A 23,110-nucleotide genomic window follows, 5' to 3' on the forward strand; every position below is an offset into this window, starting at 1 on the left:
AATCCCCATCTTTCAAAAAGGTTAAGTGTCACTTTATGCTCCCGTTCCTGGCTGACCCTTTCCCCCATTGCCTCTGTATAAAATACTTCCCCACCATAGCCCCCTAACACTTGTCTCCTCCCACTAGGCTGTACGCTCAAGGCTATTCCTCTTTGCATGCTTAAGGCCTGGCCCAGTATGGGGCACATAACAGCTGCTCAGTAAAGCATGGGAAGTGTCTTGAAGGCAGAGATGGTATTGTACTTATCTCTGTACATTATTTCTAGTATAGTGGTTGGCGATTAACTGAGATTCAAATGTTTAATGAATTAGAACACTGGTAAGAGGAAACTGAGGAGATTATATATAAAATGAGACCTAACTGCTTTAAATGAAATGAAGCTGCTCATATAAATTATATCAACTAGATTAGTCACCTATCCATGGTACTGAGAGAGAGAGAAGTCAGAATTGCCACTTTCTAGGAACTACGGTGAAGAGGAAGGCAGTGATTTGGGTGCTTACCACATGCCAGGCATTGTGCTAAGTGTTTTACATACATAATTTCAGATATGCTAGAAGCCTGGAGCTGGCAAATGTGACTTTCATCCATAGGTTCTAGTGTGACTCCTTGGGCCAATCCACCTGTTGGCCCTGAAAATATTTTATTCCCCCTCTGTGGGAGCCTTCCACGTTCTCTACACTGTGTGTGTGTATGTGTTTAAGATTACAGTTTCACAAAGTAAAGAAAACAGGTGTTGCCTTTTGAAAATGGAATGAACATTCTGGAACAGAAAGAAGAAACTTCTTTCATTGTCAGGGATGTTCAAACACAGCCTTAGCTGATTTCTTGGTGGGAACTGATGCATCTGTTAGATGATTAATACAGTTGACTTAAGTTCTTTCCCCTGCTAACATTTGACGAGGGGGGAATATAGTGATAGGTCTAAAACAGGATCAGCAAACTTAAAACAATACGTTAAACTCTTTCTGGTGTATTCTGGGTGGAAGGGATAGAGAAGGGGTTTCAGAACAAGAATCTGCAACTTATCCCACTGCACAGCATGCATCCAGGCACCTCCTTTATTTTTCCTTCCAATCCCCTCAGATCTTTTAAGGGAGACTCTTCTTCTGAGTCATTGTCTCTTCAGGGTGCTCTCGATGTATGACTCCAGCAGGAAGATGGTTTCATCCACCTGTATCTCACAGGCATCCAACCTGAGTGAAAAGGTAAAAGCATTTGCTTAGACTGAACATTCATTAGCATATCTAGGATTACAGGCTGGACTGGGTGTGGCCATGGGGAACTGCTTGGCTACCCTTGAGAGTACTGGGTGGAAAGCAGGAGAACCAATAGATCATTCTCCCATTTACTGAACATCTCTTATACGCAAGACACTGCGGAAATTGCCAAGGATTCAAGAGATAAAGCCTCTGTCCCAGGAGAGGTTACAGTCTAACTTGCAACGAGGAGAAAGATAGTACATGTTAAAGGCACAGGTGTAAAAGGCCCTGGTGTGTCTTACAATAGAAGCTGAGAGCGGCTGAGGCTTAAGGTGATTAGGAATAGAAGGGAACTTCATCAACCTGATAGAAGCCATCTATGAAAAACCCACAGCTAACACCATGCTTAATGGTGAAAGACGGAAATCTTTCCCTCTGTGATTAGGAACAAGACAAGGATGTGTGCTTTTTACTTCCATTCAACCTTTTACTGGAAGTTCTAGCCTGGAATTTAGGCAAGAAAAAGAAATAAAAGGCATCCAGATTGAAAGGGAAGAAGTAAAGCTATTTCTAATTCACAGATGACATGATCCTGTAATAAATGAATTTAACAAAATTGTAGGATATAACATCAAAACACAAAAATCAGTTCCATTTCTATATACTGGCAATGAAGAATTCAAAAATGAAATTAATTTTGGGGTGAGAAGGGTATAGCTGAAGTGGTAGAGGGCATGCTTAGCATGCAGGAGGTCCTGAGTTCAATCCCCAGCACCTCCTCTAAAAATAAATAAATAAACCTAATTACTTCCCCTGCACCCCCCCAAAATGAAATTGAGAGAACACTAAAAAAGCATCAGAAAGGAATAAAAGCTTAGGAATAAATTTAACAAAAGAAGTGCAAGACTTGAACACTGAAAATGACAAAACATTATTGAAAGAAATTATGGAAGACCTAAATAAATGGAAAGACCTTCCACATTCATGGGTTGGAAGATTCAATATTGTTAAGATGGCAATACTTCCCCAAGTGATCTACAGAGTCAAAGCAATCCCTCTGAAGGCCAGTGGTGAAGGCCAAGGAACTGAAGATGAAGAGACAGGCTGCTATGTATGAGACTGTGGAAGGCCTTAGGTGTTATGCCAAAGAGTCTGGTCTCTATATTAAAAACAAGGAGCCAATAAGCATTTAGACTAGAAGAGTGATATTATCAATCACTTTAAAGACACTAACTTTGAGAGCATTAGAAGAAATGGTTTGAAGAGGGAGGTGATCGTCAAGGTCGAAGAGGTGATGAAGGTCTGCGTGAGGAGCAGACGAAAGGCCACATCTGAGACACATTCCTGAAGTAATGCAGCCTTGGTGAACGAGAGAGCTGTGTGGTGAGGGAGGAGAAGCTGGGAATGTCCTCAGAGTTTTTAGCTTAGGAAAATGGGTCGACTGAATTCTGTTAACTGAGCTGGGGAAGAAGACAGTGAGTTTAGGTTTGCTCATGTTAAGCTGGAGGGGTAGCAGGAAATGGAGGTGGGTTTGTTCGGAATGTATTTTGAAACACAGGTTGGAGGGTGAAGGGTGATGCTGCTTACTTGTTGACGTTACGTTTCAGGGTCTCCAGCTGCTGGCGCTCAGGGGCTGTGATCATCTCCTCTATCTCCTGCAGCTGGGCCTCCTCTGCACCTGTGGCCTGCATGGACGCAATGATGGCTTCTACCCTCTGAGACTTTTCTAGTAGCCGCCTGTCAGACAAACACAACTCTGAGGCGTGTCCCTAGCCTTGGAGATTCTTTTATCCTGTAGCCCTGGGGCGTAACTCCCCCAGTGAGCATGTTCCTGGTCAAAATGGATAATGTCATTTTCTGAGGACGTTTTCTACAAGCTTAGTTAGAAATGAGACTTCAGCTTTTCAGTGACTGTGAAGCTAGGGAGATCCCAGCTGGGACGAGGACGTAGGATCTAACTGTCCCCCCAGCCCTTTGACCCTCCCCTGAAGCTCCCAAATAAAATGGTTAATGGTTTGATCCCCCGCCCCCTGCAAAAAAAAAGGAAAGAAAGTAAAAAGGAAATGTAACTTCACTCCTGAAACTCTCACTGCTTCTCATTTGTACTTAAACTCTGGTGCCAGTTTGTACATTTCTCATAAATTTAATCTGCAAAATTATTTCACTGGGAATATAACAGAAAAACATATACTCCTGGGTGATTTGTGCCAACCTAACCCAATAATTCAGGACAACCAGATTGGTTACTGTCTCTTTTGGTTTCCATTTCTATAGGAAATTTCCCCTCAAGACTTCTGACGCTGAAAAACTTAATTACTCAACTGAAGATGCTACTCACTTGTTTTCTTTGGTTTCAAATTGCCTCCTTTCTATCAAGTTGGCTACGCTCTGAGGGGAGAGAAAACAAGAAATGCACAGAGTTCTACTGAAGTAGCTCAGGTAAAATGGCTAACGGGGGCACGAGGGTGAGACACCTCCACGGAGGGCAAGGGGGGAAAGGCCAGCGGGAGTCACCTTGTAGCACCTGTGCAGCAACATTCGGGCAGCCGACGGGATGTTCACAGTATATAAATAGAAGGTCCTGGATGGGGCATGGTCTGGCGTTTTGGGGATTTCCTATTTGTCCATAGAAAGAAAAATAAGAGAAATTAAGCTTTTCTTCAGAACTGGCAAAGCAAACACCTGTCCCATCTGGAGCTACTCAGCCTTCTCTTTCACTTATACTTTCCTCTTCCCCAGTCAGTACAGCATCTGTGTCCAGGGCATAATCAGCCCCACGGAGAGCTGGGCTGCCCTGTTTTTCCCATTTGACTGTCAATGTCCTGAGTGGGGAAGAAGAGGCACTTAACATGTACTGAGCAACTCTCATGTGCCCGGTAGATGGTATTTGATCTTTATAACAAACCGGATTTCTTCTGTTACCACCATCCATCACCACTCTGTAGATGGGGAAAAAAGATGGTAGGCAATTTGCTCAGTGTAACTGTACTAAGAGGCAGAGCTGTGACTCTGACTCCAAAATCCATTCTGTCTGTTCCCTCATAGGGTATACACATGGCTCTGCAGATAGTGAGGATCCAATAGATGCCACTGATGGATTTAACCTATAATAAAGTTAAAGCTCGAGGAAAGGGGCTTAGAACTAAAGAAGAAAGGGTAAGGTGATTCTGGGCTGATTTCCTGGCTGTGCCTCTTTTTCACTAGGCCAGTTGAAGTGCCACAATTATCTTTCAAGTGCTTGCTATGTCTTTGTTAATCTTTTTTTCCCTCTATCTCAGCGCTGGATACGGAGTTTCCTTGGGGTTCAGGATCTTTGCTTCAGGAATTTCTCTCACCCTAGGTCAGCTCTGCTGGCTGGTGGTTATTGTTACCTGGAGTGATATGAAATTTTCTGAGAGCATCTTATAAAGCATATCTTTTGCCTCTTTTGCTGGAATCATTGCAAAGTCTTCTACCTGCTTCTGTTCCAGGTGTTTCTTTTGCAAAACGAGACGGAATATTCTGGCACAGCGAGACCCAAATCTGGAAAGGAATGAAGAAAGCAAAAGGCATGCCAACACAGATTAGCTTTAGCTCTTAGTCACAGATGGTGGTTGTTCGGTTTCCAAGTGTGGAGCCAGGACCAGAAAGGAACGGTGCTGAGAGAATTCTCTCATAACTCCACAATTTGACGATGGTACAGCTGATCATAGGAGAGCCACAAACTGCTGACTCACTTAAATGCTTCAGCTCCTGCATCTGTAAGTAACGGCTTTAAGGGGCTGGCGTCACTGGGAACTGAGCAGTAGGGTATTTACGGTAAAGGGCAATAGTAGACCGGATCAGTTCAGTGGAAAAATGGGGCAAGATGTGCCAAGGCGTGTGACATAAAGATCAAACCACCTGTTCAAATGGGGCGTGAAGAGGAAGTGTCTGACCCCCAGCACCAATCGGGGTGACCCCCTTACCTCTCCTGCACCACGGACTCCAGGCTGGCGGTGGATAGGCAGCCTAGGGCCTTGTGTAGGTCTTCATGCCGAGGGTCAAGGTCGCTCAGTAATGTTTTGGCCTGGTCATTGCGATCTTAGTTTTATTCCTAAGTCTTTAAAATTTAAATACTATTTTGTTTTTCACATCGGTCTCATTTATGATATGTATTTCAAAACCTTAATTAACTAGGATATTTAAATCAGGGTTTTGCTTAACTAAAACTTGGTTAGTTAAAAGTCCCTTTTACTTCTCTATTATCAATGTTTTTGTTCAATATTCTACCTTACTTAGTGTACTAAATATCATCAAATCATTTCTTTTATAAATCACCGTCCTGTTTTATAGGTCAGGCTGCCTGACTGAAAGGAAATAACCACCAGTAAGGATACTGATGACATACATTCCTCCACCGCTGTCGCCAGACTTTCCAACAAACTCTAGCTATTAAAAAAAAAAAAAAAGGGGAGCACGTGTCATCCGAATGGCAAGTCCAGTGATTTTGTTTCCAACAGAGCAAATCTGTCCAAGAGTATGGAGCAGGTAGCCCTATCAGATGACGGGAGAGAAACTGTCTGAGCTGGCTAGATAGAGAATGAGGCTACAGAAGAATGATACTAGGTGTCAGTGGCAGAAATAAATCATAAATACAACAGAAAAAAAGAAAAAAGAAAAAAACAGACTTACTGGATCATCTGCCAGCAGAGTGAGATACTGATCAAGAACCTGCTTAGAGATGTTATAGCCAACAGGTAGGGACCTGAAGATCTATGGAACAAGAGAGACAGGGACAATGGGTTTGGGAACTTAGATTTGCTGGCATTGCTGAAATAAAGATGTTTTATTATACACTTCGACTAAAAAAAATATATATATATATATAAAGAAAACAACATTGTAAACTGACTATACTTCGATAAAAATTTATATATGAAAAAGATGTTTTATTAAGAATGAGGCTGAATTTGAAATATAAAATTTGACATGAAAAAAAAAGAATGAGGCAGATCTAAAAATATTGACATGAAAAGAAGGTGTACATATACTACCATATGAAAAAAGTGAGTTTAGAACACTGTGTAGCATACAATCCCATTTTTTTTTTCAGTTAAAAATATACATATACCTACATTTTTGTGAGACTCTACATAAAAGTCTGAATAAAGAGATGCACCAAACTATTAACAAGGATCTCTGGGGCTGGGATTACACAAAACTATACATACATTTAAACTGGGGTATGTTACATACAATAAGAAGCACAGATCTTAAGGGTTCAGTTTGATGAGCTGACAATTGTATACACCCACATAACTCTCACCTACAAGATAAAGAACGTGTCCTTCATTCCTGAAAGTCTGGGGACTGCAACTTTCAAAAAATTATACATTTCTATGCTGTTTGAATATAGATCACATAATTACTTTTGTCATCAGAAAAAAACCCTTGTATTTAAATTTTTGTTATATAAGTTAAAAAAATTTAAAATAAAGACTATAAAAATATAGTAACCATATTTAATATGAATAATTAGTATAATTACAAAAGTAACAGAATATAGATAAAACATTGCTATATTAAGTATTAATATTTTAAGAAACATATTTAAAACAAACTTAAAATATACAAAACATATTGAAAAAAACAAATATAAGGGCCCAAATAATGTCCTGAGCACTAAGGCTCAGATTCCAAATAGTGGATTCTTAGAACAATTAAGAGTAATTTGTTCTTTGACTAAGATAATGGTTTAGGTTTCTAAAGGCTGGATTCCCAGGAGACCAAATATTTCAGTACCTACCACCTGAAGGTAACGCCTGTCCCACCTCAAACAGCAAAAACCCTTTCTTTCAAGGCTCAGACCTCAACCTGCTCCCGGGCTCCATGTAGAATGATGATAACATCCCAGAGGCCATAGAGAACCAGGACAGAAGGTGAAGCTCACCTCATTGGAAGACAATGGCTGGGTGAAGGGGGCACTAGAGGAAGTGGTGATCTCACTCATCCGGAGCATGGTCCGCACGATCTCGCTGCTAGTCTGGGTTTGAAAAGTGAACTGGAGTTCAGAACTCACGCTGCTGCACTGGCAAAGCAGATGTTCTTCACAGCCACTGTCCCACCCACTTGGCTATCACCTGGTCCATCCTGTTGGCAACTGCACTGACAATGGCTTGGTCACGGAAATGCTGGTGGAATCTGTCAAGGTTGGCCTGCCAGTAAATCCCATCATCTGGAATGGGCTGAGGAGGAGAAAGGGATTAGAGAGAAACATTTAGATACAGTGAAGTTTTCTAACGAGGAGCTTGGATTTGACTGTTCACCATTTCTTTTCCCATACAGTAGAAACTAAATTGGTTGGAGGAAAATCAGTCATGTGGATTGGTACCTGGAAAATGACAAATTCACAGCCCCCAACTTCAGACTGATTCTTTTTTTCTTTTTTTTGAGTGAAAGATTTATTTAGAGAGATGTACATGGGGGTGGGGATGGGGAGGGTGGGGGGTGGGGGAAGTTAAAGTAAAGGTAGATAACACACTCCATAGACAGCGTGGGGGTTGTCTCAGGCAAGAGAGAGAGCGACCCAAACAGATTCTTGAAGCTGCAATCTTTAAGACTGAACCTCCAGTCCTTCTCTACTTTATCTCATCTCCAGTATCTTCAAATCTCCCATTTGCCCTTCCCTTCTCACTCAGCAGATGACCTTGCTTCTTCTTTCAGAGAGCAAAGAGAAGCCATTAGGTCAGAATTCATCCAATGTGGTGAACACATCCCCACAACATTTGTTTCTTTTTTAAAAATCTGTGTTTTTACCTACTTTTATCACAGTGGAACAGTGTCCCTCCTTTTACCTAAGATCAATGCCCATACGGGGGTGCTAGATCTCACCCTCTCCTGCATTCTCAGGGACTCAGGTCAGTCTCCCCTCTCTTCTCTAAATCTTTAGCCTCTCTTTACTGGCTTCTTCCTGTCAGCGCTGACCTTGTCCAAATCTCTTCTACCCTAAAAGAGTTCTCCTTTGAGAACTGCGCCTTCCTTCCTTTTCCTTTCTGTCACAGCTGAGCTTCTCAAAGAGTTGGTCATCCCAGCTATATCCCCAACCACAGATTTACTCAACCCATTTCCACCATTATGCTGAAATGACAAAGTTCCTGAGGAACTATTGCTAAGTTCAAAGAATAATGTCCAGTTCCAATCTTATCTGATCTTTCTGAAGCATATGACATGGTTGGACATTTTCTCCTTCTTAACTCTATGTGGCCCCTTGGACTTTATGACACCATTCTTTCTTGGTGTGCCTCCTAACCATTCTGTTACCCTTCCTCAGTCCCCACAGACTCCTCTTCCAGATCTCACCTATAAATGCTGGTGTTCCCCGGGGATCGGGCCATAGCCCTCTTTTCTTTTCACTCTACATATTCCATTTAGGTGATTTTATCTGCTCTTAACACTTCAGCTATTGATGTACTTCCAAATCAGCTACTTAGTTCTAGAACTCTCTATTAAGCTCCAGATGCACAGACTCAACTGCCTACTTGACACTTTCCACTAGTTCCTCAAAAATGTTCTTTTTAAGTTTTTAGCTAACTACACTACAACCAACCCAATTTCTCAAGCTAGAAACTTGAATATCATCCCTAATCCCTGCTCTCCCTCATCTACTATCCAATTACCAAGTTCTATGTGTTCTTTATATTTATCAGACTGTCATTACCTTATTTCAGGCTCTAATCTTGGCTCACGCAGATTACAATAGCCTCCTAACTGGTTTTCATTTTTCTTTTTAATATAGTGGACACTATAAAAAGGGTAACTGGGTTTGTTGCTTTTAATTTTGTACCTTTTGCATCGTTCTCCCCATTTCTCACAGAGAATGCACATGTGCACAACTACAGGTGGACTCTCTGAACGGCATCCATGGAGGTGCACAAGCTCTGAACCATGGTACTATGGTAATATTGCTAAAATGTAAATCTAGCCACTTCGTCCCCCTGCCTAAAATTCATCAGTGCCAGCCCCTTGCCTTCAGGATGAAGTCCAAACCTCTTAGTCAATCAAGAAATATTTATTGATGTCTTGCTAGAATTCCAGGTGCCAGGGATAAGATACTATCCTCAAAGAGTTTCCAGTCTTTTGGGAGTAGTAATAAATAACTTCAGATCTTACAAGTGCTATGCAGATGAAATGGGAAAGTGTGGTAGAGACTGGAGTGGAGGGTGGGCAATGATGCTTGAGCTCTAAGAAAACAGCATTTGAGCTGAGATTTGAACAATAAAAAAGAGGAAACTACATGAAGATCTGAGGGAAAAGCACGTGAAGCAGAAGGAATACTACAGGCAAAAGCCTGAAGACTGGAAGGGGTGTGACATGTTTGAGGGACAGAAAGAAAGGCAGAAGCCTGAACACAGTGAATGAGAGGAAGAGGAGAGAGAGCTGAGTCTGGAGAGCCTTGTCCCCATCAGACCACGTAAAGACCCAGCTCATATAAGGCTTAATAATCCACAGTAAAGACTTGGATTTCTTCTGAGAGTAATGGGAAGCTATTAAAGGAGTCTAAATCACTGAAGTACTGGGCTTTTTAAAAAAGAACAATTTAGAGTCATTTTGGTTCTCAAGTAGGTGAGAATGCCTGTAGGGAGGCCACTTAGGAGAGTACTGGCAAAGCACTGACTAGAGCGGTAGTGGTTTGGATAGGATGACAGCAGTGGAAACGGTGAGAAATAGTTGGATTTGAATTAAATTTTAGAAACTGGGCTGACGGTTTTACTGTGAGATAAGATGGTTCCCAGGATTTTGTCCTAAGCAAATGGTGTCCCAGGTAGCTGGCCTTGGAGGAGTCCCGTACTAAGACGAGGAAAGCTTGTCAGGGGAGTAGATGTCTGGGAGGGGAAACCAGTTACTCCGTTTTGGCCATACTCATTTCCAGATGCTTATTAGCCATCTTTACACGGATGCTGGGAAGGCGTTTGAACATGACAGCTCAGGCCAAAGTACATCTTTCTAGACTCATTTGTCACCACTGGCCACCATGGGTCTCTATGTTCTAGCCAGACTGAACAATTTACACATTTTCTAGGCCCTTTTTTGGCATAAGCTACTCCCTCTGTCCAATGACTGAAGTAAGTTAAACCTCAGAAGAGAGACAGCAATGGAGTTTACTCCATATTTGATGAAGTTCATAATCCTACTACTTCCCGACCCAAGAGCCTTCAAGCTCTTCTGGGGCTTGTTATCTCAGCGCTCTCTCTGGTTCGCCTCACGGTGAGGACTCCTAATCAGGAAGCCCCATTACCTCCTTGTTATCTGAGGTGTGCTTTGGTCTCTTGGCCTTGGGCTCCCCAGTAGCATCCTCGTCAGACGACCTCCTCCTTTTCCCTTTCCCTGCCAAAGTAAACAGTTGAACGAGTTAGGCTACATCTCATAAGATGACAGGAAATGACCGAACATGACAGCAGCTGTCTCTGTCCCAAAGACACGTGCAGTCACCTCTAAGTTAGAGTCGTGAGGAGACCGAGGAGCTACAAGAAATGCAAGTTAACCGTGAAGGCATCTGAAACTCTACATGTTCAACAAGACATTCATAATCTTTCTCCCTCAAACTGCTCCTGCTCCAATGCTTCCTTTCACCGTGAATGGTACCATCACCCTCCCACATACGTGGCACATAGATGTCATCCTTGACTTCTCTGTCTTCCTCACCCCTTCCATGTCTACATTTACCTTTGCCCCATCCTTTCTGCAGACAGAAAAATCTTTTAAAAATGCAAATTAGATCATGTCATTTCCTTTAAAATCCTTTAGGAGTTTTCCTTTGCTCTCAGGATAAAGAACAGATGCTCTATAAGGTCCTGCATGACCTAGCCCCCACCTATCTTGCTAACTTTATCTGATGGCTCTCCTTCCTTTGCTCACTGTGCTTTAACTACCCTGATCTTCTTTTACTTCCTCAAACATCCTCTTTGTTTGTTTTCTACTATGCACTATTCCATTTGCCAAAAATGCTTACCCTCTGTCCTCCGTCATACCTTACCTCACTGGTTGGCTCCTACCTCTGCTTCAAATCTTAGTACAAATGCCACTATCTCAAAGAAGCATGTGCCCTAAACGCCCACATAAATCTGGCCTCCTGTTACATATTTTCATAACACCTCATCCTTTTCCTTCATAGTACTTACCACAGTTTGCTAGCTGTAATGTACATCTATGACGCTACCTAATTAATGGAAGTCTCCTATTCTAGACATAAGCCCCATATGGGCAGGGACCATAATGGTTTTTTCATCACTTTACATCACAATCTCTGGAAGAGAAAACTCCTTGGTAACTGCTCAATTGATCCATTCATCCATTCAACACTCTTTGAGGAAGAATCCACAATTAGGGTGAGTCATAGTTCTAGGGCTCAGAATTGCTTACCTATCAAGCTTAGTTTAGGAACCAGGTACATGTCCTTTTCACTGATGACAAGAGTAGGGGCAGGCGGTGGTGGCCCAGGGTCTGAATTCTCAGTGGCAGGCACCACGGGGCACCGCTGCACAAAGTGTGTGTCTGCTAGTCGCACAAATGTGTTGGATACCTCAGCATAGTCCATGTTCTTGCCATCTGTACAGCAGGGGGAAAGAGGCAGGTGAGATAACCTAAGAGAGCTGAGGGTCCACTCCTGCAGTCCACCAACCTACGCCTCTGCTAACAGCGTGGCTGCAGTACTGACCCTCCATAGTCTCTGTGAGCCGGTCTGCTACTTTCTTCACAACAGCTGACATTGTCATCTTGCCATTCAGCAGCAGCTCTTCGACAAGCAGCTCTCCGGTGTCACTATACAGTGTTTTGGCAGTATAGATGTACCTGGGATACCTAAGCATTCGCAACACCCGGCTGCACTGGGCTTCATACTCCACCACACCCCGTTTGTGCACTCGATGTATCACCAGGTTGTGCTGAATAAGGACACAAAGGGCCTTTTTTACCTGGAGAGGACACAAAAGAAAGAGAAGAAATATCTGAAGATGCACCTCGTTATTGCTGGCAATTTCTCTCCAACAGTTTATGAAACATCAGGAGGTGGCTAGAATTTCTGTGCCTCTTCCCTCTCTCCATTGCAACAGCTGATCAGAATCGCATGTCAATGGAAGGAATCAGGAAGATTCCTTCCTACGATGCTCATATTTCTTCTGATCTTTACCTTTCAAAGTACAATTTACTTCTCTATTGTTCGCATCCCTTAAAGGTAGTACTGAAATGAACAGACGCAGTATGAATAAGTGAAGTGTGGCACAGGAAGAGCTCAGAGTTGCCTCAGAAGCCACAATGAGTCAGGAACGCTTTCAGAAGCAGAACCTTGGGCCCCCTACTGCCTCGCCCTGTCCCCAGTAACCTTATTCCGATCCTAGGGCAGGCTTCTCTCTTCTTTTCATTTTGTGGGGTGAGGAGTAACAATATTCAAAGATAGGTAAAAGACATTGATGAGATGAAAGCAAATTAACGTGATCCAAACATACCTGATCCAGTGATGTCCCTGTGTCATGGGCAATAACTCTCAGTGGCTGGCTGCCAGTTCTGATTAGGTGGACTCCAATTTTTTCTACAATCTCTCCAAAATGCTCTTGCAGCAACAAAGAACACAGTTTAATTTCTGCTTGAGTCATTGTACTGAGGAATCTCAGAGCTAGGGGGAAAAGAAAAACTGTATGATGGGAAGTTTCTCTTTTATGGTGGAAGTGGAGATGTGGAGTGTAAATTCATGTACTTTCTGGAGGGCAATGTGACAGCAGATACATCAAAAGCCTTAAAACCTTGCGTATCTTTGACCCAATAATTTTGTTTTGGATACTCTGCTCCAAGGAAATAATGAAAATATGCCAGTGCGATTCTCTTCAGAATACTGACATATACTGGGAACAATCTAATGTCTAGCAATAAGGGATTATTTCAATAAAGTATGGTATATTCATACAATAGGGTACTACGCCAACATTGACAATGAAGTATAATACGTATTAGTGTAGAAAACTTCATTAAGTGAAAGAAGCAGGCTACAAAGCAAAATGGAAAGGAAAGTTCACGTATTGTGCAAGAAAGAAAAATACATACGAATAGAAAAAAAGACTGGGAAACTATACATATCAGATTTACCTTTATGGGATTATGTGTGATTCTAATTTTCTTTAAAGATTGGGTGAGATGAATCTGTGATCTGTCACAGAACTTAGATTCTATGCTTCATTGTTTGGAGGAATTAAGGCCACTATTCACATCCCCCTGGGAGTGAACATTGGGAGACAGCGCCATTCCCAGCCCGTAATGGAAATAATAACTTAGCAAAAGAAATTAAGAGGTATAGGAGACCTTTCAACAGGGTGTTAAAAAAAGGAGATGAAGTATGTTGTTGGCAGGGAAGTGTTTAATTCTAACATTTTTATTCCTTGACAAAGCAGACACAAGCAGAAACAGGCACAGTTCACTATATAATCACTTCCTTATTACCACGAGTGCTGCCAAACACTGGTTTGTTCATTTATTTCTCTCAATTCCTCAGAAGCCAAGACTTTGCCTTTCAGCCTCAGTATCCCCGGTCCACAGGTCTCTGGGAAAGCATCCCCAGACCCTCTGCCATCCCTGAATAGGAATTCCAAGGAGCGTGGCTCCTGGTTCTTCACTCCCTTCCCGCAGGTTCTGGTTCCGGACTGGATCCCTCGGTCCAGAGACAGGGCCGCCTGGTTCACACCGCATTTTCCACTAACCTCTGGGTCAACGCGATCTGGCGCCGCCGAGCTCCCCACGGCGGCCTCGCACGGCTCCTGCCTGCCGCCGGGGCGGAGGGGGAGCCCAAGGTCCTCCCACGCTGGAGCACGGCCCCCGAGAAGGGCCGGGTAGGAGGAAGAACGTGTGCCGCTCTACCCCAGCGTTTCGGTGGTTTCCGGGGACGCTCTCTCTCTCTTCTCGTTGGGAGGCTGGAAGACTGGCGAGGGGCTGTGTGAGGAGCCGGAGGGCGGGCGGGCGGACTCTCCTTCCTGCGCCTCTTTGGTGCCGGGAGGCGGGCCTCGGGGTCGCGGTCCGCGCCGCCGCCTCTCTGGGCCCGGCGGACTCACGTGACCCGCTCGGGCTCTGGAGCGGCCGGCCGGCCGCCCTGAGGAAGCGGCGGCGGCGGCAGGGGCGGCTGAGGCGGCTGAGGCGGCTGAGGCGGCTGAGGCGGCGGCTGCAGCGGGGAGGGAGCGGCCTGGCGAGCGCCCGGCCGGCTGCCCCCTCGGACGGCGGCGGCGGAAGAGAAAAATGGCGGAGGCCTCGGCGGCCGGAGCCGGGGCGGCGGTCCCCGCGCACCGGTTTTTCTGCCACTTTTGCAAGGGCGAGGTCAGCCCCAAACTACCGGTAAGAGCCCCCGTGTCCTCTGCGCTCGGGCGCCGGCGTGGCTTCCTTGCCCCGCTGCCCCAGAACGGGTCTGCGGCTTCCCGCACAGCCCCGCTTCCCCTGACCTCGGTCGGCCAAGAACCTGCTGCCCGCGGTGTCCGGCCGCTGGCCCCGGAACTCCCGCCTTGCCTGTTTTCCCACTCGGTTGCTCCACCTGCCTCTCTCCCCTCTCTATCTGCCCCCTTCCTTTTTTTTGGTCTTCCTTAGCAAGTTCTCCTGTGACACCTCCGCTCATTTTCTTGCACCCTTCTTCACCTTGTCTCCTTCCCACGATGACCTCTCTTTCCCCCACTCGATACTCTTTCTGCTGTTGCTTCTCACCTTTCTCTATTTCCTTTTACACTTTTCACCAGATCCTCCCCCACCCCCCATCCTCATTGAAGCAAAATAGCGGATTGCGGAGGATTGTCCTTATTCGGTTGTCTCTAGGGAAGGAGGAAGAAAGCGTGCAGAGAGAGGGTTTGAAGGTACCCGGGGTGGAGAGGGAGATTTTGCTATTCAGGAGTTTCCAGGGTTCTTGTGAAAGTGAAAACAGCAGTGTACTAATGACTTGCAGACTGCCTGCGCTCCCTGTCACTCCTGAAGGAAATGGCTTTAGGAAGAAGGCAGAACAGATTGTTTCAACTTGGTTATTTTGGTTGTCATGCTGCCAGTGTCTTTAGCACCACCTGCCTTACCCTCCCCCCACCCTCCTTCACTTAATAAAAAGATCTGGGACAGAATGCTAGGGACTGACGTAAAATTGATTTTCACTAGTTTCTGCCAGACTGCGTTAGCCCCTAGAGAGGCAGTGCTATCTATGGCTGTGAAAAAAGTGCTTCTGCAGCAGGCTAGCCAGCTACAGCACCCCGAACTCAGAGGCTGCTTGGGGTTGAGTTATAGCCACTGCAGGGAGGCCCACGCAGGTGAATGTTAATCCTGCCTTTGGCCAACCATCTTTAGAACTAGTTATGGTTGTTCCTTTCCTTAGAAGTATCTGTGTTCAGCCTTAAGACAGGGTTCCTGTGTCACAACTTACCTCTCTGTTTATAGTGGCAATCTGTGGGAGAGCCTACTAAAGTGTGATCTGTATATCTTATTCCCTAGAGACACAAATGGAGTCCAGTGACAAGTGCCTAAAGGTTATTTTAGGCTTTTCACCTAAAAGTTGTGCTTTTCCAGCATTTTCTTTCGTCTCTTTTTGCCCCCAACTTCATAGTTCTAGTTTCATCTACATACTCTTTAAGTTTCGCTTGCTGGTTCGGCTCTGTGTGTGTGTGTGTCTGTGTGCTTTTTGCCATGCTTCAGGGCTGAGAAAAGCAGGTGCCTTGTTTTTTGCCAGCGGACATCAGAGCCTCCAGAACTCTCTCTTACCACAGAGTGGGAGTCTGGAATTCAGCCAGTATGTGTGTGACCAGTGACATGTTGAATGTGATGCCCTGTTGAACAGTGTGGCCTTAGATCTTCTGATCTTTAAGTTGCTGTTCAATATTTGGCTTTAGGAGTGAGAAAACAGTCTAACCTTCCAGAACTTAATATATCTTTACTTTTTACCACCTTGAGCCCTCACTTCAAAATGCTCTTGAAAAGGGGTAATTTGAAAGACTTTCTAGGTATTTTTTCTAAGCCTGTTTGATGTCTGGAGGAGAAGTTACTGATCTTTTTAGTCTGATTTATTATCTGTCATGCCTGATTTGTAAATTGAGGCCCAACACAAATAAATATAACTGAATATTTCCTCCAGACACCCAAGGTTCTCAGCTGAATGTCCTAGAGGCGATACTGAGGAATATGTGGTTCCCGTCCTTAAGCACCTTACAGTTTTGTTGGAAAAAGTCACAACTAAGGTGAAATGAGGACGGATAGTATATGCTTTAGAATTCAGAGAGAGGGAGGTATCACAGCTTGGTGATGTGAAGTTGGGGAAGAAGTGACAGATGAGATGGGATTAACATGATTTTTTTTTCTGATATAAAATGAGTTTTGAAGGATAGGTGGAATTCAGATTGAGGAGAATAGCATAGACTGAGGTAGGAAAGGAAGCGTGAGCCGAGGAAATGGGAGAAACATTTAGTAAATCACTGTTGCTGTGCATACTTAGAAGGTACAGTGAGGTCAGTGTAGTTTCGATCTGTAGGTGAGACAGTGAGTTTCATCTTGTTTCAAGGCCATCTCTACTTCCTTAACCCTAGACTGTCATCTTGAGATGTTGGTTGTAGGAGTGGCCAGGTTGGTAACTGGCTGGTTCAGTACAAATCTCTCTCTGCTGCTGAAAAACCAACTCAACACTGGTTAGTCAGTAATATGATTTTCATGTATATTGGACAACATTGAAAAGCTTTTTTAAAAATAATATTTTATGTGAACTTGAGATTCCCTCACTATGAGTACTCAGCATACATTAGGCATGCATTGTTTCTTCAGCTGGATCCGTGTTGCAGGAAACCTGGATGTCTTTCTGAGGATAGCCACACCTAGGCGATCTGGAATAAAGTTTTTCTTTGTCTTGAGTCAAGTTGTACCTCAAGAGGCTGCTTACTCTCTTGCTGACTCCCTTACCCATAAGTGTTGTCCTCTCTGAACACCAGAGGCTGGTGCTAAGTTTTACAGCAGCTTCTAGTTAGCTATTGCTTGGCAGGTTTCTTCACCCGGTCAGTGGGAGGGACTGCTGCAGAGCTGGCTCATCTCTTGCCAGTTTATTTACCAAATCGAACCATAATTATGTTCCTTGGGACTAGGCTGCAAGGTTTTACAACTCTTATTTCTTCTCCTTTCCCCAGTCTCTAGGTTGTAGTATTTCATTTTACATTTGTAAGTGTGTGCAGGCAATAGCCTACCTAGTGTTCATCCCGAAAGCTGCCCTTAGATGTTTGTCTATTGGTTTTCTTGTCAGCCTAACTAAGAAAGATTCACAGACCCAGCTAGCTTTAATGTCTGTATTAAAAAAATAATTTTGGTTATAACTTTTGAGAGAGATTGGAGTATGTCTAATGCTATGTAGGTTAAGACACATTCGGCTGAATTAATTTGATTTGATGAAATAACACTCCTTACGGCTAATCCTGATCTGTCCACCTTAGCTTTGTGTGTTTTTGATTTCAATCCTCCCAGATAGGAAGATAAAAGTTTTTTTTTTTTTTTTAAAGAAGAAACTAAGAGATGAGGGGAAATAGTGGAGGGAATTTTAGAATAAAAATATATTCAGTGATACTGTTATCATTAGGCTTCAAAAAGAGTCTGCATTTTAGAAGTGAATATTGACTTAGGAATTTCTTCTTATTAAGAGTGTTTTCCTATTTATAGTGAAAATAATTTTCGTAAAATTTAGGAAGTGTTAAACTTGGATTTTAAAATAAGAGATTTTGATTATATGGTCTGAAACTGTAGGATTTCAAGTTTATATATAATTAGGTAAAATAGCATTGTATATTTTTTGGTCACCAGATGACAGAAGAAATACATAAGTAACTTAAAACTGTTTTCAAAACACAGCAGAAGCTTCTGCCTCACCTGACTATCCTGTTGAGAGCTGCTGTGAAGCCGAGACTGGTGGAGTTACTGTGCTACACTGAGGGGTGACTGGGTTGTGCCCTGGAGGGCCATGTCGTGGAATGTAAAGGTGTCTTTCCATTGCCACACCACCCTCCCTGACTTTTAAATCAAGGTCAGGGAATATTACCTTAAGAGATTAAATTCAGTAGTCATTAAACACGTGAGATAAATCACATGCAGAATAAACTACTTTTGGTATTGATGAAATTAGGGTGGTTCTTAAGTGTTTTAGGGAGATCAGAGTATCCAAATCCAGACAGGAGAGTAGTCTAATTAAGGGCTGCCAGTGTATTGCTCACCTCTGAGGCTCTGCCTGAAGGAAGTAAGCAGGCTTCTCTCCCTCTTAGGTCTCCTTATTGTATCACCTTTGATCTAATAAGATGTCATCCTCATCAGTAAGAAATGTTACCCAGTTTGGGTCTTCATCAGATGCTGTATAAGTCATTGTCATTGTGCTGTACTTGTAATGACTCTGATACAGGAAGACTTTCTAACCATCCTCTGAGAGTAGCTAAAAAGTAGATTTCTTAAAGACTGTGACTCCTAAAACTCTTAAGCTCACTGACTTTGCTTTTTAAAGTTGCATAATTTTTTAGAAGATCCCAGAGCCATGTCTAAGTAATTTTAGTAGTTTTGTTGAATTGGGGGAAGGAATTTAGTGATTTGAGCCGGGTTTTAAAGGTTTTACTTACTAGATTTCTTAAATTCTGTTGTTGGTGACTTAACTAAAAGGTCCGCTTGATTATATAGCATCTTTTTGATGTTATATAGCAGTAATTTATTGACTTTCTTGAATGATACCATGAATTCAATACCCTTTAGTTTTACTTAAAAAGTAGTGGCTTTAGTGGTATGAGATCTTTATCTAAAAGGCTTCAGTGGTACAAAATGCAGGTGCTACCATGTTTGAACATAGAGTGTCAGTAATGTATTTCCTGCAAGGATCCAGAAGTAAGAAATATGTATTCTTATATGTGTAGAAGCTAGTTCTGGTCTTGAAATTCTACTGATAAATAGACATGTATGTCTTGGGGAAATCTATGGGATTTTTTTTTTTTTTCAGTATGAGGAAGAGTAAAAATCTTAAACTCACTGCAGATGAAATTCCTTGTATTTTGTGGGGGGAAGTACCAGCTGGTTGCTTACACTTTGTGTTTCTTTATGTTTACTTGGTTTTTTATGACCTTTACTTATGTTCAGGGAGAGGATGCTAAGGTCTCTCAGATAGCCATTTTATTAGAAGAGAAAAGAAGATGTGGATTGTTTCTTATTCTCTGTAGTCAAATTAGAAGGGGTCTGAGATTAAGAATCCTGTGGATGCGAACTTCTTTTCATCTCTCCACAGCTTAATATTGAGCAATAAAGGAGATAGTATAGAGCAGTGGTTCTCAACTGGGAGCAGTTTTGCTTCTTAGGAGGACATTTGGCAGTCTGTAGGCATTTCTGATGGTCACGACGAGGGGGAAGGGAAGAGCTGTTTCTGGCATCTGGTGGATAGAGGCCAGGGATGCTTTTTAGACCTGCTACTGTGGACAGAGCAGCTGCCCACAGCAAATAGTTATTGGGCCTAAAATGTCTAGAGTGCTGAGGTTCAGGAACCTGGTGTGGAAAGATAAAGGGATAGTCATTGTCTTCTTGTGTCAGTGGTGCTTCAGGTTTTGTTCTGGTGTAGCTTTGATTTCTAATTTTGGGATCCTTTTGAGAATTTTCAGTAAGATAATTGAGAGCATATAATTTTAGCCAAACTCCTAATGGGAGGACTGAAGGGATTCTTCCGAATAGTGGTTACGTGGCTGCTGTTCCATTACAGCAGTGTCTGCTGGGGTCACTTTCCCTCCCTGTGGTTGCTGAGACCAGAGGAATTGGATTACTCCTCTCACGTTTCACACTGTGGGGCAACTTCTAAAAGTGTCCAAATTTTTTTGTCAGTTGGGAATTGATTGAGGTAGTAACACCACATGTAACTTGGTAAGACATCTGGAAATTCTAGTTTGAAAACAAAGTAGAAAGCAGACAAGTCTAACTTTTAGTTTTTCTTTAGCTCATCTTAGCATTAATCAAGTTTTACTTTCTGTGTTTCTCTTATAGCTCTTGACAGTTTTCATGAGTTTAGGAGATTTTGTGCTTACACTTTTAGTTTCTTCAAGCTCTTGGTCAAGTGGGTGAATTGAAGCTGTCAATCCGTATTCTAATACTGATTCTCCATGTTACTGGAGTTGACTCATCTGACCCTCTCAGTTTACCTTAGTGTATCCCACCATAAGATAATACTGAGGTGTGCCTGTCGGAAGCTTGAGTGAGCATTCAGAGCAACGGAACTGTGTAATCTTTGATTGAAAGGTGTAGGAATGAGCAGTTCTTATTTGTAGAAAAATAAGGTCTTTATCATAGTAGAAACATTTTTGATAGTTCTTTTTTATTTTATATATATATTTTATTGAGGTCTAGTCAGTTTACAATGTTGTGTCAATTTCTGGTGTACAGCATAATGCTTCAATCATACATGAGCATACATATATTCATTTTCATATCCTTTTCCACCATGTTACTACAAGATATTGAATATAGTTCCCTGTGCTATATGGTATAACCTTGTTGTTTATCTATTTTATATATATTAGTTAGTATCTGCAAATCTCGAACCCCCTGTTTATCCCTCCCCACTCCCTAACCCCTCTGGTAACCATAAGTTTGTTTTCTATGTCGTGAGTCTGTTTCTGTTTTGTAAATAAGTTCATTTGTGTCTTTTCTTTAGATTCCACATGTAAGTGACATCATGTGGTATTTTTCTTTCTCTTTCTGGCTAGATAGTTCTTAAAGTTTCACATACAGAAGTTCGGGTTAGATTCTGAAAGATTTTTTAAAAATCTTTTTTCAAGTTCAGTTGTTAGTTCAAAATTCCTTAGAGGTCTCCAGATGTGCATGTAACAAATAGAAGTGGCTCTGATGATTTTAAATGCTTTTCTTCTATTGTCCAGACTTTTTTCCCAAAATAAGCCAGTTTTGTTTTCCTTGAAAATCTGTTAAGGTAGGTAATCTTTCTCCTTGACGATTTCAACAAGTGTCACTAAATTCTTAGTAGACAAGGTATCCTATGTTTATATCCTTGCCACTCCCTTTGATGCTATGCAGATTGGAATAGACTTTAAACCTAGAGGACCATCTTCCAATAAAGCTTTCACTATATTTACTTTTCAGCATGCTTAAAACTTACATTTTCAAAAGAAAGAAAAAAAAAATCCTGTAGTTAATCCTGTTCTTTCCCGTCTTTTTTGGGTTGACTGAGACCTGCGGGTACCTGTGGGTATCCTACAATGATGCTGACCTTCTAGTCCAGTGGGTCTCATACCTGTCAGACCCAGTGCCCTCTTTTTATAATAAACATTTTGAAATACCTAAGAATTTCATTTCATTAAAGATAGTAACACAAGTTTTGTACACATACGTTAAAAAAAAAACCCTAAGTAATTCTCTAGCTTTAAGATAAAAGGATAAATAAAAAGAAAATAACTCATGACAAAATAATATACATTTCAATGTGTAAATGCTCAGTTGTTCATAACAGAAAGATATATATAATGTAGTAGAGATTGGCACAAAACATAGGCGTAACAGCTACCCAAGTAGACTGGTATAAGGGTATTTGTGATTTAAATACCATGAGAGGCAAGCCACCAGAATGGTGAACAAATAAAGTATATTTGGTAAAGGTACAAATATAACATAATTTTCTCTTGCTTTATTCAGTGGTTGTTTTTCTGGACAATAGTGCATATTAAAATTATGCAGAAAGATGTGACTTTTTATATAGAATGGAGTTAGGTCCTAAGCTCTGATAATTATGAAGATTTTTTTTTTTATCTACTTACCTATCCATACGAAGTTTAAGAATAGGAACATTTCTTTGTGCTAGAGTTTCCTATGCTTTTATGGACACTGCCCATTAAATGTTAGTAGCATTTCTTAATGGCTGTGACAACCAAAACACTTCAGTAGATGTCCAAAATGTCCTGTAGATGATTGTATTGTCCTCATTGAGAATGACTTCTACTCATACAGGAAAACATTTTCCTGTTTTATCATTCACTTTTCTTTACTCTTGCTTATTATTTACTACTTTAGCACAGAGCTTTTCACATATGGCAAGATTCAGTCTTTGTCCTTCAGATTTGATTTACTCTTCCTTTAGACAGTTCCTCCTATATGCTCTACATTTCTCATTTCCTCACCACCCTTACTTATCATTTGTAGCTGAATTTGTTGAGTGGAACTTAGCTGCTTCTAGTGAATCTCCTGTAATTTAAAAGGTACTTTGTTCTCAAATAAACTTACTAAGCTGTTGAGTCATTGATTTTATTTTATAGAGCCAGTTATTAGGTTCTGATCTTGTAATACGGTCATTGCTGAATGTTTAGAGGCATTAGTGTTCCTAGCTAAGACAAGTTAGGTTGAGGAATGGAAATTTTGTACCTTAAGCCTATTGATTTGAAAAAAAATTACTGTTATTTTGATTACTGATATAGTGTGAAAACTGTTTGCAACGGTATGCTTACTTTTTGTTTAATAACATGTAAAAGGCAAATTAGCTTTCACTGCTATTCTTAATTTGCATGTTTTAGTTTAAAAAAGTGGTTGGAAGTAATATTAACAAGTAAGAATCCTGAAAGTGTTTAATTCCCTAAATTTTTCGGCGTTATTTTACTAATCACAAAAATTGTTGGTTTATTATTCTGTACCAAGTGTAGGTGCTGATTCAATTAGGGAGACTTGTTTTACTATTATACTAGCATTTTTACTTATTTACTTATTTTTAGAAGTGGAAAATTTTATTCGAGCCAAGTTGAGGATTATGATCTGGAACAGCTTCTCTGAAAGCTCTGAGAACTGTTCCCCACTAGCAGCATTCTGTTTTAATGTACAGTAAGTATTAGCTGAGCAGATTCAAGAGTTCCCAAGGGTTTTAATAAGGTTAGCAGTGTAACATAGGTCTAGCTTATCCTGCAACTCT

At 41.9% G+C, this 23,110-nt stretch overlaps 2 protein-coding genes and 1 long non-coding RNA gene across 5 annotated transcripts in view; 2 read left to right on the forward strand and 1 right to left on the reverse strand.

Moving 5' to 3' along the window:
* Positions 1-954: 954 nt before the first annotated feature.
* On the reverse strand, positions 955-14,249 carry POLR3C (RNA polymerase III subunit C). 2 transcript variants are annotated; one of them, XM_006172748.3, is made up of 15 exons: positions 13,908-14,247; positions 12,666-12,832; positions 11,879-12,134; positions 11,584-11,769; positions 10,460-10,548; positions 7,305-7,409; positions 7,115-7,207; positions 5,857-5,937; positions 5,562-5,613; positions 5,151-5,211; positions 4,575-4,725; positions 3,718-3,819; positions 3,542-3,591; positions 2,791-2,940; positions 955-1,197 (listed from the first exon to the last, which is right to left on the reverse strand). In XM_006172748.3, the coding sequence occupies exons 2-15, from the start codon at positions 12,810-12,812 to the stop codon at positions 1,116-1,118; spliced, it is 1,605 nt and encodes a 534-aa protein (XP_006172810.1). In that variant the 5' UTR covers positions 12,813-12,832; positions 13,908-14,247; the 3' UTR covers positions 955-1,115. The 2 variants fall into 2 exon arrangements, with proteins under 2 accessions (XP_006172810.1, XP_014407099.1); XM_014551613.2 differs by lacking the exon at positions 5,562-5,613 and having other exon boundaries at positions 5,151-5,251; positions 13,908-14,249.
* On the forward strand, positions 2,938-5,832 carry LOC116658763. The gene is made up of 4 exons (XR_004314065.1): positions 2,938-3,642; positions 4,249-4,359; positions 4,674-4,943; positions 5,518-5,832. It is a non-coding gene; the product is annotated as an uncharacterized LOC116658763 (long non-coding RNA).
* Positions 14,250-14,285: 36 nt separating the features above from the next.
* RNF115 (ring finger protein 115) overlaps positions 14,286-23,110 on the forward strand; it is a 48,988-nt gene continuing 40,163 nt past the window's right edge. The window contains exon 1 of one of the 2 annotated variants that reach the window (XM_032464427.1): positions 14,286-14,532. In XM_032464427.1, coding sequence (XP_032320318.1) covers positions 14,437-14,532 — 96 coding nt within the window. In that variant the 5' untranslated portion in view covers positions 14,286-14,436. The remainder of the gene's footprint in view (positions 14,533-23,110) is intronic. The other variant, XM_032464428.1, reaches the window with a different exon arrangement.

This window comes from Camelus ferus, chromosome 21, assembly GCF_009834535.1.
Source record: "Camelus ferus isolate YT-003-E chromosome 21, BCGSAC_Cfer_1.0, whole genome shotgun sequence".
In the NCBI taxonomy this organism is placed as follows: Eukaryota; Metazoa; Chordata; class Mammalia; order Artiodactyla; family Camelidae; genus Camelus; species Camelus ferus.

Coding starts and splice junctions, on each gene's coding strand:
- POLR3C (XM_006172748.3), bottom strand. CDS start 12,812: ATGACTCAAGCAGAAATTAAACTGTGTTCTTTGTTGCTGCAAGAGCAT. Junction 4,726..5,150: donor GAGTCCGTGGTGCAGGAGAG/GTAAGGGGGTCA, acceptor ATTCCTTTCCAG/ATTTGGGTCTCGCTGTGCCA. Junction 2,941..3,541: donor TTTGAAACCAAAGAAAACAA/GTGAGTAGCATC, acceptor TTTGTCTGACAG/GCGGCTACTAGAAAAGTCTC.